The sequence below is a fragment of the Miscanthus floridulus genome, chromosome 2 (genome assembly GCF_019320115.1).
Source record: "Miscanthus floridulus cultivar M001 chromosome 2, ASM1932011v1, whole genome shotgun sequence".
NCBI classification, from domain to species: Eukaryota; Viridiplantae; Streptophyta; class Magnoliopsida; order Poales; family Poaceae; genus Miscanthus; species Miscanthus floridulus.
The window spans coordinates 2,934,416-2,950,201 of record NC_089581.1 but is presented as its reverse complement, the minus strand read 5'-3'; the positions used below and the strand labels follow the sequence as shown (position 1 = coordinate 2,950,201).

Genomic DNA, 15,786 nt, shown 5'->3' with positions numbered 1-15,786 from the left:
ATTTGTTTATCCAATTACAGTTGCTTACCGTGTCGAGTAGGATGTGTGTGAATGGTAGTTTCAGAGAATGGAAGTGCATTCCTCTGTTCACCTTGCTTGGCTCAATGAATTGAGAACTGTGAAATGGGAGCTCCGACTGTATGCTTCGATGGACTGAGAAGGGCCCGTGTCTCCGCGTCCGCGGTCGGGTATCCCAGCCCAGCAGGCCAGCAGGCCCGGGCCGGCCCACGTACTCCTACTCGTACAGTACAGTCACACTTGCCCGGCCCCTCAGCTTTGCCTTGTCTTCACCCCAAGTCACTAGCGGACGGGGCTTTGGACCCATCGCCCACAGAATTTTTTTCCGCGGCGGCGCGGGGCCAACCGCCAGTACCAACCACTGTCCGGCAGGCTGTCGTCGTCCACCGGCCGGCAGGCGGCAGGCACTGGCACTGGCACTGGCACTTGCGCATCGGATCACATCAGCTGCCGCTGCTGTCCAAGTCCAACAAGCAACGATTCCCTTTCCTTCCACTCCCCAAATGTCCGCGTGCCCGGCACCGGCAGTGGCCACCTTCCTCCTCGTCGCCCTTCTCGCGTGCTGCTGCCAGGCCGCACGAGCCATCCGGACTCACGGCGGCGGCGGCTATGTCTCCGCGGTCGGGGACCCCGGCATGCGGCGCGACGGCCTCCGCGTGGCCTGGGAGGCGTGGAACTTCTGCAACGAGGTCGGCCAGGAGGCCCCCGGCATGGGCAGCCCGCGCGGCGCCGACTGCTTCGATCTCGGTCCGTCTCCCTCCCTCGTCCCGTGCACACATTAGAATGAATCGCCGATCCCGCGCTTATCCCCGGGGTGGCCGGTGGGTCGGTTGCCATGCCACCAAGATTCGATTCGGTTTTCTGAGGACGATGGATTGCATGCGTGAATCTTTCTTCCGCAGAGACGAGCTCCGATGAGCACGGGCAGCCAGTGTACTCGGTGGCGCACCTGGTGAGCGACGCCGACAACAGCCTGGGCGCGGGCGACCCGTTCCCGGGGTCCCCGCCGGGCGCGGCCCGCATCACCGACGCCGACCTCTACGCGCCGGCGAAAGAGCTCTACCTCGGCGATCGCTGCCAGGTGGCCGACACCCCGGCGCCGTGGCAGTTCTGGATGGTCATGCTCAAGAACGGCAACCTCGACACCACCGCCGCCATATGCCCCGAGAACGGCCGCCCCGCGCGCCCGTTCCCGCAGACGTCCCGCTTCCCGTGCCCCGGTGGAGCCGGCTGCATGAACCAGCCGCTGGTATTCCACAACCGCACCGCGCTGGACGACGCCAGCCGCTGGCTCCGTGGCGGCCTGTTCGGCACCTACGACCTGGACGCCGGCAACCGCCTCGGCGCCGACGACGTGTCGTTCTACTCCGTGACGTGGGAGAAGGAGGTGGCGGCGACCGGCGGCGGCGGGTGGGCGTTCCACCACAAGCTGCGCACGTCCAGCAAGTACCCGTGGCTGATGCTGTACTTGCGCTCCGACGCCACCAGGGGGTTCTCCGGAGGCTACCACTACGACACCAGAGGCATGACCAAGCAGGTGCCGGTGTCGCCGGACTTCAAGGTGCGGTTGACCCTGGAGGTGAAGCAGGGCGGCGGGCGCAACAGCCAGTTCTACCTGATGGACATGGGCAGCTGCTGGAAGAACGACGGGCGCGCCTGCGACGGCGACACGGCGACGGACGTGACCCGGTACAGCGAGATGATCATCAACCCGTCGACGCCGGGGTGGTGCTCGCCGTCGCGGATCGACCAGTGCCCGCCGTGGCACACGTTCCGGAACGGCAGCCGCGTGCACCGCACCGACGGGGCCCGCTTCCCCTACGGCGCCTACCACGTGTACTGCTCCCCCGGGAACGCGGCGCGCGCGGAGAAGCCCACCACCTACTGCGACCCCTACAGCAACCCGCAGGCGCAGGAGATCCTGCAGCTGCTGCCGCACCCTGTGTGGGGCGAGTTCGGCTACCCGACGGCGAAAGGGCAGGGCTGGGTCGGCGACCCCAGGGCGTGGGAGCTCGACGTCGGCGCCATGTCGCACGCGCTCTACTTCTACCAGGACCCTGGCACGCCGCCGGCCAGGAGGCGGTGGACGTCGCTCGACGTCGGCACGGAGATATACGTCAGCGACAAGGCCGAGGAGGCGGAGTGGACGCTCAGCGGCTTCGACGTCCTTGTGCCGGACAAGTGTATCAAGTCACAGCAACGGGCCACCAACAGCTGCTGGTAGAGACTAGAGAGAACACGTTACGTTGCTTAGCAGGCCAAACCGCCAAAGTGTTAGTATTTTTCTTTATTTTATTTATATCTACAATAATACAAAGAAAGGGTGAAAGTGTTATTGCTCTCACTCTCCCAGATGGCATTTGCTTGCAAGCAACACCTCATCTGGTATGATTAAAGAAGCAAATTCTAGTTTAAAAAAAATAATGAAGAGGAAGCAATTCTAGTGGAAACTTGTAAGAAATATGTACATCCTTATGCCGTATGGATTCCGCTGATTCCTAGCGCCCCTGCACACTGTAGCGTAAGGATTCCGCTAATTTTCAGCACACATGGGCCCCGTACAGCTCACACATTAGCTGCATAGATAGAGTAAAAACGACGGTCAAAATAAGATGGTCTGATTCAGTTTCTGTTTTTCGTATAAATATGAGCTATAGGAATAAGTATGGTTAGAATAAATTGCTGAAAAACATAACATTTGACTGACTATAAGCAGTTTATCAGCTCTACCAAACGGGCCAGCTCGGTTCACGTCGACAGCCGCTGCCCTCGACCATCTCCGCCACCATCTACATGTGCCGGATCCTATCGATCGATTTAGACCCGGTGTGGCCCTCCCAATCCTCATTCTCACGCCGCACATGGACGTCGTCGTCTTCGTGGTCGGGGCCACCACTCGGCACGGGGATGGGGGTGCGGTGTACCATGAGGGGTGGCGTCCGTCAAGCACCTCCTTGCCGCTCCCGCCCGCTGTGGCCGCCGTCGTACACGACCTGCTCGAGATGGATGCCATCAACACCGAGAAGATGTGAGTTTTGGTGGCGTGTGCTGAGGGCCAACGGCAACCGAGCCCATAGATCCAATCACGTCACGTCGGCTCCACCGCCGAAGCATGTGGTTAATGGCGTCGAGATGCTTGCCTCTGCTGTAATGCAAAGTTGCAAACGCTCCGGCCTGCCATACGCTACTCTGGAAATTTAGTCCCAGATCATCAAGAAATTTGGTATGCTTCTTCCTGTCTCTCTCTCTCTCTCTCCCCTTAGTTGTGATGTTAATCAACTCCTATCCGTGCAGTTGTCTTCATTCTAATCTGCTTGTGTAGCTTCATGGTTCAAAATGAATTACTGTATTAGCAATTCCTTCAAAGGACTACTTAATATGGTTCAAAATACTGACCTGCCTGAACACTGAATTTTCACTTTTTTTTGATCGAACACTTATTTTTCACTATATGTGTGTTTATGAGATCTATAGCGGGATTGACAAAATCTGTTAGACAGCTGACAATATGGCAAGTAACAACCATTTGTTACGCTCTGTGGAATGCACGTATCTGAGATGTGTTTTTCAGAACCTGTTCTCCTGTTGCCTAAAGGGTTCACCATGTGTATAATATTTAACTTCTAATTTTGTCACTGATGTTTTTTTCCCACTTTATTTCTGCTACATACGTTATAGATGATCTCATCATGTCCCATCTGTAATATACAGTATTACAGTTGAGTGGCATGGTGATGGCTGATTCTTCTCCTTTCGTCTACAGCTAAGCATCTTCTCTGTGTTTTTTTTACGAAAATCTCCTCTGTTTTTTCATTGGCCTTATACGTGACACAAAAATAACTTATGCAATGTTTTAACTAATCATTTGTACGCATGCCAATAGCTACTTTGATGACGATCAACTTCAAAGGGACATGTCAAGTCACAGATGTTCTAACAGGGAATCCAAGCCTGATGAAATAATTAATACAAGCAGGTAATGCATTGTTGCTGTCATGGCCATCCTAAACGCCTATTTATTGCAACCGTAAAATGTCATTAGTACAGAGGTTGCCATGGTGGTCACATGCAAGATGCAACATGCACATGCCTATAGCAAGCACATAGGGAACATGAGTATGCCGGCTTCAACATTTTACTCTCTACCCAATTGAACTGACCATTAAGTTCGATCGCAGCATGCCTTCCATTTGTACCTGCCATCCACCAACTAATATAAGGTTACCTCATGTTTTTTATACTTGATGGCAGCTGATGTGTTTAGCTTTAGATAATGAAGGCTCGAATTGCAACATCCAGTCTTGATCGTGTCAAGGTTCAACGGTCAGATGAAGGTGTTGATTTGTAAAATTTTATAGTGTTCCAATTGGGTTCCTTTCAGGTCGTAGTTGTGCTCTGCATGTCTTCAAAATACACACTGGCTATGTAAATTAATAACTACATATTTGTGCTCTGTTCATATGAGCATGTCTTGCAAATATGCTCTGGCTATGTAAATTAACTATAAATCAAAACATTTCACAAATTCTCCGACTCAGCGCTGAGTGATCGTCTATGTAAACATCATCTGACATGGCATTCCGTCCTGCCTCCTCATGAATACATGGTTCCTTCAAATAGCCTCACAACTAACCGATGGGTATTCCTAATGCAACTAATCACTAAGAAACCAACTAACCTAGCAGACAAGATCAAGCTGCTGCTGCATGGCTTGGATGGACATCCATGCTGCTTGCCTCACGTGTTGGGCCTAGCCAGTCCCATGACTGTTAACTACTGTACAAGATTCAGAAGGTTGATGTTATCTGATGTTAAAACAGTATATTAACCATCATGTGTGTGCCCATACCAAGTTCTGTCTTCATTAAAACAATATGCTAAAATTTTACTAACATGTATTGAAGGAGAGTTGTCGGATGTTTGACCATAATGGTGTTCCCCATGGGCCATGGCACAATGGAAAGTGTTGGCACATCCTTTTTTGCTACTAACTGTGCTGAACTTTTTTTAAAAAGGAAATAAATCAACTAAAGGTTTCAGAGTAAAAATCCTGCTGGGGATACCAGCGCACAAGAAAAGTGCTGATTTTCAGTTGTGCCATAGCATTACAACATTTTGGTTGCGCGAGAAGAGAGACAAGAAAAGTGCTGAGTTTAGTATCCATGTCTCGACTAAGTGCGAGAAGAGAGACAAGAGACAAACAATAAAAGAAAGCAGAACTTGTTTTTTGTCATTTTGTGCTAATGAACTTGGCAAGGTAAGACATACTAAGGGCCTGTTTGGTTCTAAATAAGTCACCTATTTATAAGTTAAAAAGTGAAATAAGTGACTTATTTTGTCAAACACCACCAATTTATAAGTCACCCCTTGTCGGTGTTTCGGACCGGGGGGTCCTCAACCGACTAGTGAATTTGTTCTGCGTGCTCCCGATTCCGGATGGTGATGCAAAGAGACACAAGGTTTATACTGGTTCAGGCAATCGGCGCCCTACGTCCAGTCTGAGGGATATAACTTGTATTCCTTGCACCGAAGTGCTCGCAGTAGGGGGTTACAAGCTAAGGGAGAGAGGGAACTTATCCCAGGTCTCGGCAGGGTGTCGTGGGGCCGTCTGAGACGTTGCTCTCAAGCGGCTGGAAGGTGTGCGTGTGTGTTCTCTGGGCCTCACCCCTAAGTGGCCCAAGTCCTCTCCTTTTATAGTTGAAGGGGGGACAAGGGCAGTACATGTATTACTATGCGGCGTCGTGCCGCCAGGGACGGCATGTCCAAGCCCTGTGGCCTGTTCCTGTGGCGGCGTGGTCGTCGGAGTGGCCCATCCTTGGAGTACTGGGACGGCGTGGTCGTCCCATCAGATCCTGTGCGTCGTGGGAGCCCCAGGAATGCCTCGGAGTGGACGTGGCGGCGACCATAAGCCGCTGGGGACGGACTATGCACGAGGCCGAAACTTGGTCGGGGCCGAGGCTGGTACTGCGGTGGGGGGTCTCGGCAGGCGCGGACCCCAATATTGCCGAAGCCCTAATGTACAGTGCCGAGGCCTTGGTGTACAGCGCCGAGGCCTTGAGTGGGCGGCTGATCGTGGACACAGTGGTAGGACACAGTGGCCAGTAACCCCCGCCATATCCTGTCCCAGGCGCTGACGGCGGCTGATCGTGGTCATAGTGGCCGGTAATCCCCGCCATATCCTGTCCCAGGCGCTGACGGCGGCTGATCGTGGTCACAGTGTTTGGACACAGTGGCCGGTAATCCCCGCCGTGCCCTGTCCTGGCCGGTATGGTGCTGATGCGACTTCGGGTCGCGTCGGTCTTTCTGTGACGTTGAGCCGCTGTCCGGCTGAGATCACGGGAGTGGTTGAAAGCATTAATGGGACGTGACCGGCTGTCGGGAGGGTCGGCCGAGGCAGGGGGCGACGGACCGCGGGCGAGCCGGCCTCGAGCGACACGGAGAATGAGGCCTCGCGCGAGACGAGGATCAGGGTCCTTGCCGAGGCTCCGCGCGAGAGGCCTCGCGCGATACGGAGAATGCGCCTCCTGCCGAGGCCTTCTGTGGAGAGCCTCAGGCGAGGCGGAGACGGCGTTCCCTGCCGAGGCCTTCCCTGGGGAGCCTCGCCAGGATGTCGAGACCTCCTTCTTGGGGCTCGAGGCGAGGAGGAGGAGGACCCAGTGGGCCTGGTCGCAATGGGGAGGGGCCCACGACTTACCTTTTTGCTTTTATCATCGTTATTTTTTAGATGGGACTGGGGCAACCCATTTGATGTTTTGCTTGGGGTACCCCATTCTAAGGTACCCGACAGTAGCTCCCGAGCCTCGGGGGGAGTGCGCGCACTCCCCCTGAGGGTTTGCCGAGGCTTGGTTCATACCTGCCCCGTAGGAATTGGGGCTTGTTTTTTGAGGTTCTGGTGGGTGCGCGCGAGCGCACCCGCCGGATGTAGCCCCCGAGCCCCTGGGGGAGTGGAGTTACTCCTCTAGGGGCTTTCTTCATTTCCGTGTCTAAACGAGTAGTTCTTATTGCATTTGCCAAGCCCCCAAGCGCAAGTTCGGGTTGCGGGGGTCTCGGCGAGGCTGTAGGGAAAAAGGCCTCTAGCCTCTGCGCGGAGCAAGAGGTTCGTCAGGGGCCCCCTGACTTTGGGTATGATCCTCACGCTTCCTTTCGCTCAGAAGGAGGGGTGAAACGTGCCATGCTACCCTCGATGGGCACGAGTGTGGACACTTCCGGTGAGCTGTTAGCGGGTAGTCCGAGTGGAGGCCCGAGCCCCGTTCGCTGGGGGACGGCTAGTGGTCCAGGGACGCACTCTAAGAGTACCAGGAGGTTTCTCTAGTGGGTGCCGAGGCCGTTCACGTGCCTCGGTGGCTTGGTGCCTCCCTACGGTGGGATCCCATTCGGATACTTCCCCACCGGTCTCGGACACGACTTAGGACACCCTGAGCGACCGTTCGCTCGGGTCTGGGCCATTCGTAGGCTCGCCCCAATGTCGTCCCTGACTCTGTTGCCCTGGGGCGGCTGTCAAAACCTTTTGGAGGCCTAGCCTTTGAACCCCTGGACCGTAACGAGCTCGGCGCCCTTTTATCGTGTTTGTAGCGAAACCTCTAGCGCGGTTTTGGACTGTTTGTCTTTGCCTTGGGTGTTCTGGCCCTTTTATCTGGTCTTCACGTGTCCTTTTCGTTCGGACGGAGGGTTAGTTTGCCGAGCCCATTCTGGTCTCGGCAAGGTTGCAGGAAGAGCCCCTAGCCTCTGCGTGGGAGGGCCGTCGGGAGTTCTCCTGACTTTTTATACGCCCCTCGCGCGTGAGGGTTTGTTTGCCAAGGCCCCTTTGGGCGCGAGCCCGGGTCGTGAGGTCTCGGCATATTTGCAGGAGGAGCCCCCTAGCCTCCGCATAGGGCAAGAAGGCCGTCAGGGGTTCCCCTGACTTTTTATGCGACCCTCGCGCTTCCTTTTTGCTCGGAAGGAGGGGTGGAACGTGCCTCGCTACCCTCGATGGGCACGAGTGGTGGCACTTCCGGTGAGCTGTTATCGGGTAGTCCGAGTGGAGGTCCAAACCCCATTCATTAGGGGATGGCTAGCGGTCCAAAGACACACTCCAAGAGTACCAGAGGATTTCTCTAGTGGGTGCCGAGGCCGTTCGTTGGGCCTCGGTGGCTCGGTGCCTCCCTACGGTGGGATCCCATTCGGATACTTTCCTGCTGGTCTTGGACACAATTTTGGGCGTCCCAGGCGTTTTGCTCGCTTGGGTCTCGGCCCCGTATAGGCTCACCCGCAGTTGCCCCTGACTCTGTTATCGTGGGGCGGCTGTCGAAACCCTTTGGGGTCCAGCCTTCGAACCCCTGGATCGTAACGGGCTCAGAGCCCGATTCCTTCCTATGAAAGGAACATGCCGCGGGAAATGTCCTCCCTATTGGCTCGGCCGTGGGTGGCATGCCTTTTGAGGTGGTTTCACGGGGAGGCGAAATGACGCCTGCTGCCGTAGTGGGCGAGCGCGACGTGATGGACGGGACGTAACTGTTCACGCATTTAATGCGGGAGACGTGGGCGCATGGGCTGCCGAAATCGGCTCGTGGTTAACCACGCCGGATGGGGAAAACCTCCCTGATTTCATCGCCCGTTCGTTTCACCTCCTCCCTGCATAAATACCCGAAGAGTCTCGCCCCTCCTTATCTTACCTTGCCTGCCACCTCCGTCGAGCCATCGCCAGAGCAGCGGGTGCCGGGAAGAAGAAGAGAGAAGAGCGAGTCTAGGGAGAAAGCGAGAAAAAAGTGAGAGCGTGGAGGGGGAGAGAAAAACTCACCGCCGTGCCTGATTCCTCCATCGCATTCATGGCCGGCAACGTCGTCGTTGTCGAGGCGGACCCCTAGGATCCATCGGATGTCACTGAGGAGATGCTCCAGTCGCTTGTCGACGGTGGACTCCTCCGCCCGGTGACAGACCCTAGCATGCCGGAGTGGATTGCTCCATACGGCGAGCTGGAGCCGAGGCCCCGCGATGGCTACGTCGTGAGCTTCGTCTCCTTCCATGAGCGTGGCCTCGGCATTCCGGCGGACCGGTTCATGCGGGCACTCCTGCATTACTATGGAGTGGAGCTCCACAATTTTAATCCTAACTCCATCGCTCAGGCGGCTATCTTTGTGGCCGTCTGCGAGGGGTATTTGGGGATCGCTCCCCATTGGGATTTGTGGCTCCACCTGTTCTGGGCGGGGCATACTACCAAGCCGACGGGCACGTCAGGCAAGAGGAAGGCATCGAGGGCCGGAGGCTGCACTCTCCAAGTGCGTCAGGACCGCCTGCACCTCTACATCCCGGCCCAACTCGTGTCCTCCAACCGCCGGTGGTACACGAGTTGGTTCTATCTCCGCAACGACGACGGGGGACTTCCCCCTTATACTGGGCGGATTGTGGGGAGTTGCCCGAAGAAATGGAAATGGGGCGTCCTGAAGGTCGACCAGCCCAAGCTAGAGCCGCTCCTGGAGGGGCTGGCGAGGTTGCGGAACCATGGCCTCACCGTCGCTGTGGTCGTGGCTGCCTTCCACCGCCGAAGGGTGCTGCCGCTGATGGCTCGATGGCGGCAGCTGTTCGAGATGAGGCCGGGTGAGCCCGTCGAAGGCACCCGGATGTCTTCCTCCGCCCTCTCCGACGAGGAAATTCACCGTCGGGTGGGGGAGATGGTAGATGTGAAGTTGAGGGGCGGCAACCTGACCCCCTTCGCGATGCGACCGTCGCGGGGGTTTCTTTCGCTGGTAAGTCGAGTGCCGCTGCAGCCTTTGAGCCTCCTCAATCTCCCTTTATCCCTTGTTTCCTTATGCGCGTTTGTGGTTTGTTCAGGGGATGAGGGACGTGCACTCCTCCCCGCCGCCCGTTCCCGAGGATGCGGGGCAGCGGGCGATTAACCGCGCTCACACCGACGCGCAGAAGAAGCGGAAGGATGCTAAGGCGGCGAAGCGCACGAAGCACATCCTTGCGCGCGAGGTGTTGGATAAGCGCCACCGTCAGCAACGGAAGGAAGGTCTCCCGTTGGAGGAGTCCCCATCGACGTCGTTGTCGACGGAGGCCTCGGACAGGAATGACAAGGGCGAGGTGGGGCGAGGCCCCCTAGACCACCTTCCGGACGTCGAGGAGGTGGCGCCCGGGGCATCGGTAAGCAGCCCGGCACCCCCGGGAAGGGGAGAGGAAGCGGACCCGGGGCCGGCGGTGGCCCCCTCCGGGGCCGTGGCCGACACGCCCGAGGCGCGGGCGTTAGGCAAACGCGCCGTTAGCCCGATAAGCTCGGCGGTCGCGGCGGAGCCGGTGGCGGTGGAGGCGACGCCACCGGCCCCGCAGAGGATCGAAGGGGCGTCGGGGTCCACCGAGGACCGACCGGCGCCGGTGGATACGGATGCGACGCCACTGCCGCCGCCTCCGCCGTTGTGGAGGAGGTTTGCTGTAGCGAAGCTGGGGCTACCCCGTTCAAAGTAAGTGTGTTTTTGGCGGGGTTATGGTGTCTTCCATTCGCTTTTTTGGTCTCGTGCTGACCCTGTAGGTTGATTTTCTTTAGTCAGAAGCGGCCTGCGAACGACCTCCCCTTGGCGCCCCTTAAAGCGCTTAAGGCGAGCCCCGGCTCCTCTGCCCACTGGGTGGCGGAGGCACAAGCCGCCATCCAACGTGGCGCGGCGTCGGCGAGGGTCGACCCACAGGAACCGGCTGCCCAAGGAAGGGTTGTCGAGACGGCCCCTACACGGTCAGATGGGGCCATCGTGCCCTTTGTTGCCAAGGCTCCCGGGGCCTCCGGGGCTGAGGCGATGGGGGCCCCGGCGCCCATGACCGCCGAGACCGCAGTGTCCGCGGCCGGCGCTTTTGCGCCTACCGAGGCCATAATGACGGAGGCTGGAGCCCCCGAGACCGCCGAGGCCGTGACTGCAGAGGCCGGAGCCCCCGAGGTCACCACGGCCGTCGTGATGGCAGCGAGGCCGTCTATGCAGGAGGCGGAGATGTCGGCGGCGGAGGCCTCGGCCGTGCCCTTGGCTCAGGGCCCGCCGTTGTTGCGGGAGAGTGCCTAGGAGACGGAGGTCTATCCGATCTCCTCCGATGATACTTCCCGGGCACGGGAGGTGGTTGGCGCCGAGGAGACCGACGCCGTGGAGCAGTCGGCGCCGCTCTTAGACGAGGGAAGCTCAGCCCTTGTGCGGGTACGACCCGAGCCCCGCGGGTGGGATCACCCGCGGGTACTGTGGCGGAGCCGGGACGACCCTGAGGGGGAGCCTTTGTTTGCCCTCGAGGACACGGCCGAGGGCGGGCGCTGGAGTACCTTCGAGCAGTACCGCGAGCTGGCGGAACGGTCGCTACGGACGGCGCTATCCGTGGTGGCCGATGAACTGCCCGGAGTCACTCAGGTTCGTGTTTTCCTTTCTTGCGCGATGTTGTTCTTTCCTTGGTTTTGTCGCAATCGACGACCTCTGCTCTGCCTCCTCAGGAGCTCGAGACCCGGTCCCTCAAGAAGTCAGTCTTCCTCCGGTGGGAGAGGGGAATCTAGGACCAGCTTCAGAGGCAGAGGGGCCTTCTTGCCGATGCTAACGAGCTTCTGTCGGCCCGAAGCGCAGAGGTGGAGGACCTCCGCCTTCGCTGTGCCGACGCGAAGGTCGAGGCGGCCACAGCCCAGATGTAGCTCGCCCCCTTGGCGGTGCGGATCAAGGAGCTGGAGGAGGAGCTTACCCGCGCCGTCAGCGACCGGGATGCCTTCAGGTCCCGGGCTGAAGAAGCGATGACCTCGGGCAAGGCCCTCGCCGGGTAGCTGGGGGCAGAGGAGAGTGCGCACCGGCTGACCAAAGGCGCTCTGAACGAGGCCCTTGCTGCGGCTAAGGCCTCGCAAATCGAGGCTGTGGTTTTGAGGGGGACGGTCGAGGGTGAGTTTGAGTCCCCTTGTTTTGTTTTCTTCCCCTTATGTTCGCTTCCTAACTTCCTCGTACGACACAGAGCTGGGGAGTGAAGCCTCTAGGGTGGCCGAGGCCTCTCGAGTCGAGGCCCAGCGGTTGAAGGCGAAAGCCGAGGCCTGCCAGGCCGAGACCCGACGCTGGGAGCTGAAGGCCAAGGGTGAGCTCCGTGGGCTCCCGTCCCTAACTTAGGTTGTTCTTTCTCTGGCTCGACCTTATTTCATTTTCTGTGGTGCAGAGTCAGAGGCGGAGGTCGTTCGGGCCACCGAGGCTTCTAGCGCGGTGCAGACGGTGCTCGAGACCGAGATCGGGGAGCACGAGGCGCTAAAGTGTGCTGCCCTTTCTGCCTGCGAGGCCCTGGAAGTCGAGGGGGTTCAGTTGGGCAGCTCCCTAGGGAGCCGCTTGATTGCGCTGAGCAGCCAGATGCGCGAGCGGCTCTAAGGGGCGCTACACACGGGTGTCAAGCGGGCGATGGCCGTCATCTCCTCTCACTACCTTGGCGTCGACCTCCCGGCCATCAGTGATGGCTATGTTCTGCCTGATGATGACGAGGAGGCCCACGTGGCGGTTGCGAAGCTACTGGAGGCGGCGGAAGGCCCTGGCATGGCGCTAGCGATGCTCTTTGAAGATGAGGTGGTTCCTCCCCTACCCTCTGCCGGTGCTGGGGGCCCTGAGCCTTAATCTGGGCCCTGGGGGCTATGTAAAGATAGAATAGGGGTTATTTTTGTATCATAACGTTTGTGGCCATCGAGGCTTTTATTTCTGACGTATTTGTGTTTCTTAGTTGTTTTTCTCATGTTTCCGAGCCTTTGCCCTCTGTTGCTCCTGATCCGATTTCGTTTGCAAAACACCCCTTTGGGGCCTAAGCCGTCCTTTGAGCGAGAGGTAGTGAGGGAGTGCCGTAGCCTGGGGGCGTAGGCCGTCTCGCGACTCAGCCGGCCTCTTGCTTAGGAAACAGACCTTGGTCCGAGGAGTCTCTACAAATGATTCGTCAGAGCCTGCTAGAGACTTGGCGTAGGAATTTTTTCGAAAAGCAACTAAAAAATGGTGCGTGGGACCTAGGGGAAGTCCCCCATCTAGCCCCCGAGGGAGGCTTGGTTCTGCTAAGGCAGAGCCGAGTCTCCCTTATTGTGTTTATTGTACTGCCGAGACCTACTGTGGGCTCGGGGGGTTTCTCGAAAAGTAAAGACCAACTAAAGAGCGCTTTTTAATTGCATTTCGAGAAACGATATATACAACGCTTGGAAATTTAGGGATAAAAGCGACGTAGTTGTTCTATGTTCCAAGCGTTGGTGAAGATTTCACCCTTCTCATTGGCCAGCTTGTAGGTCCCGGGCTTCAGGACTTGGGCAATGATGTACGGTCCTTCCCATGGCGGGGTCAGCTTGTGGCGACCCTTGTTGCTCTGTGCTAGCCTCAGCACCAGGTCGCCTGCCTTTAGGTCTCGGCCTCGGACGCGTCGGGCCTGATAGCGCCGCAGGCTCTGCTGATACTTGGCCGAGTGTAGTAGCGTGATGTCTCGGGCTTCCTCCAGCTGATCGAGGGCGCCCTCTCGGGTTGTGCGGTTGCTTTGTTCGTTATAGGCTTGCAGCCTTGGGGAACCATATTCCAGGTCGGTGGGGAGGATGGCCTCGGCCCCATAGACTAGGAAGAAAGGCGTGAACCCCGTGGCTCGGCTCGGAGTGTTCCTCAGGCTCCAGATGACCGATGGGAGCTCGGCGAGCCATTTCTTGCCATACTTTTTCAACCGGTTGTGAATTCTTGGCTTGTGGCCTTGTAGGATCATGCCGTTGGCACGCTCTACTTGGCCGTTGGTCCTTGGGTGTCCTATGGCCGACCAGGCCACACGGATGTGGTGGTCATCGCAAAATGTCAGGAACTTTTTGCCGGTGAACTACGTCCCGTTGTTGGTGATGATGGTGTTGGGGACCCCGAACCGGTGGATAATGTTAGTGAAGAACAGCACTGCCTGCTCGGATTTGATTTGATTGATCGGACAGGCCTCGATCCATTTGGAGAACTTGTCGATTGATACCAGTAGATGGGTGTAGCCCCTGGGGGCCTTTTGCAGAGGCCCGACCATGTCGAGCCCCCACACGGCGAACGGCCATGTGATGGGGATGGTTTACAAGGCCAGGGCCGAGAGATGTGTCTACCGAGCGTAGTACTGGCATCCTTCGCAGGAGCGTATTAGCTTGGTAGCGTCGGCAACCATCGTCGGCCAGTAGAACCCTTGGCGGAAAGCGTTCCCTACGAGCGTCCGAGGCGCCGCATGGTGCCCGCAGGCGCCTACGTGTAAGTCCCAAAGCAGGGCTTGGCCCGCCTCGGAACTGATGCATCATTGAAGGACGCCTGAGGGACTTCGCCTGTATAATTCGCCATTGTAGAGGGCGTAGGTCTTGGCTCGGCGCGCAAGCCATCGTGCTTCAGTTCGGTCGTCGGGAAGCTCCCCCCGGTCAAGCCAATCGAGGAACGGGACTCGCCAATCCGCGTCCTGATCATTCTATGGAGGCTCAGCGTTGACTTCCATGACCTCAGGCTTGGTCGAGGGGGTCTCGGCAGCAGAGGGGGTGTTTGGCTTTGCCATGGGTTCCCTAGGTGGGCCCTCCTCTGTTGTCGAGGTGCAGCCGATGGACGGTTTGTGGAGGTCTCTGGCGAAGACATTCGGGGGGACCGGGGCCCGTGCTGAGGCCATCTTTGCCAGCTCGTCGGCGGCCTCGTTGTACTTTCGCGTGACGTGATTTAGTTTGAGACCGTCGAACTTGTCTTCTAGGCGTCGCACCATCTTGCAGTAAGCCTCCATTTTAGGGTCGAGGCAGTTTGACTCCTTTATCACTTGGTCTATGACGAGCCGCGAGTCGCCTCGGACGATGATACACATCGCGAGCTCTTCGTCGGGCTCCCCCACCTTCGCTGCGGCCTCGCTGTTCCTGTTCGAGAGAGTCTCGAAGCTGCTGCAGAAGGAGTTGGTCTTGCTCGACCTTGGCCTGGAGCTCACGGAGTTGCTCTAGGTCTGGGCGCTGAGGTCGTGCAAGAGCGACGTTCTCATTTCGTGTGGTCGGCAGGGCATTGCGTGGGGGCGTGACGGCGCCCGCCCTTGAACGAAGTGGGGAGCGGCTATCTGCCCCCTCATCCTCTTCGCCTACCCTCGGTATCCCAAGCCCGACGTGAAAACACTCGCGAGTGGAGTCGTAAGTGCCTTCATCGTCGGAGTCGGAGTAACTGAAGCAGTAGTCGCTTGCGGCCAAGAACTGGCGCAAAGTCCCAGGGTCGTGGAGCTCGGAGAAATCTACTCCGGGCCATGCCTCGTCCTCACCCGAGGAGTCAGCGTGGGTGCTTAGGTCGAGACCGAAGTGCTGGCAGCATTCTAAGGGACCCTCATGAGCAGCAGCGTATGCGTAGGTGTAAGAAGCGGCGGCATTTTTCAACCCAAAGGGGTATGGGGATGATGTCGTTGCCAGATTCTGCTCCGCCGGGGTTGGTTCTTCAGGGAGTGGTGGAGCGGAGCTTGACGATTGGGCATCATCGCGAGCCACCGGTGACTTCCCTTTGTCCAAGCTCAGGCCAGACAGGTCCCCAGCCAGGGACCCCGTACCAATAGCTGGTCGTAGGATATCGGCGGGGAGTGGCGTGCCGCCCCGGGTTCGCGTAGCGTCGGGGTGGTCTTGCTCGTGTCGTGCCTGGCGAGCGCGGCGAGAGTGGCCGCCCGAGCGCCGCCTACGCCTGGGCTACCGGTGCGTAACTTCATCGTCGGGCGGTGGGGCTCGAGGAGCGAGGAGTACCATGTCGTACTCATGCCCTAGAGACATGAACTCTAGGCTCCCGAACCAAACTATGGTGTCGAGACGCAATGGTCGCACGGGGTCTGCCATCCGAAACC

At 58.1% G+C, this 15,786-nt stretch overlaps 1 protein-coding gene across 1 annotated transcript; it reads left to right on the top strand.

The window, feature by feature from the left end:
* Positions 1-500: 500 nt before the first annotated feature.
* LOC136537647 (uncharacterized) lies at positions 501-2,493 on the top strand. The gene is made up of 2 exons (XM_066529601.1): positions 501-765; positions 921-2,493. Exons 1-2 carry the CDS (start codon positions 522-524, stop codon positions 2,240-2,242), a joined length of 1,566 nt encoding a protein of 521 aa, XP_066385698.1. The 5' UTR covers positions 501-521; the 3' UTR covers positions 2,243-2,493.
* Positions 2,494-15,786: the final 13,293 nt, after the last annotated feature.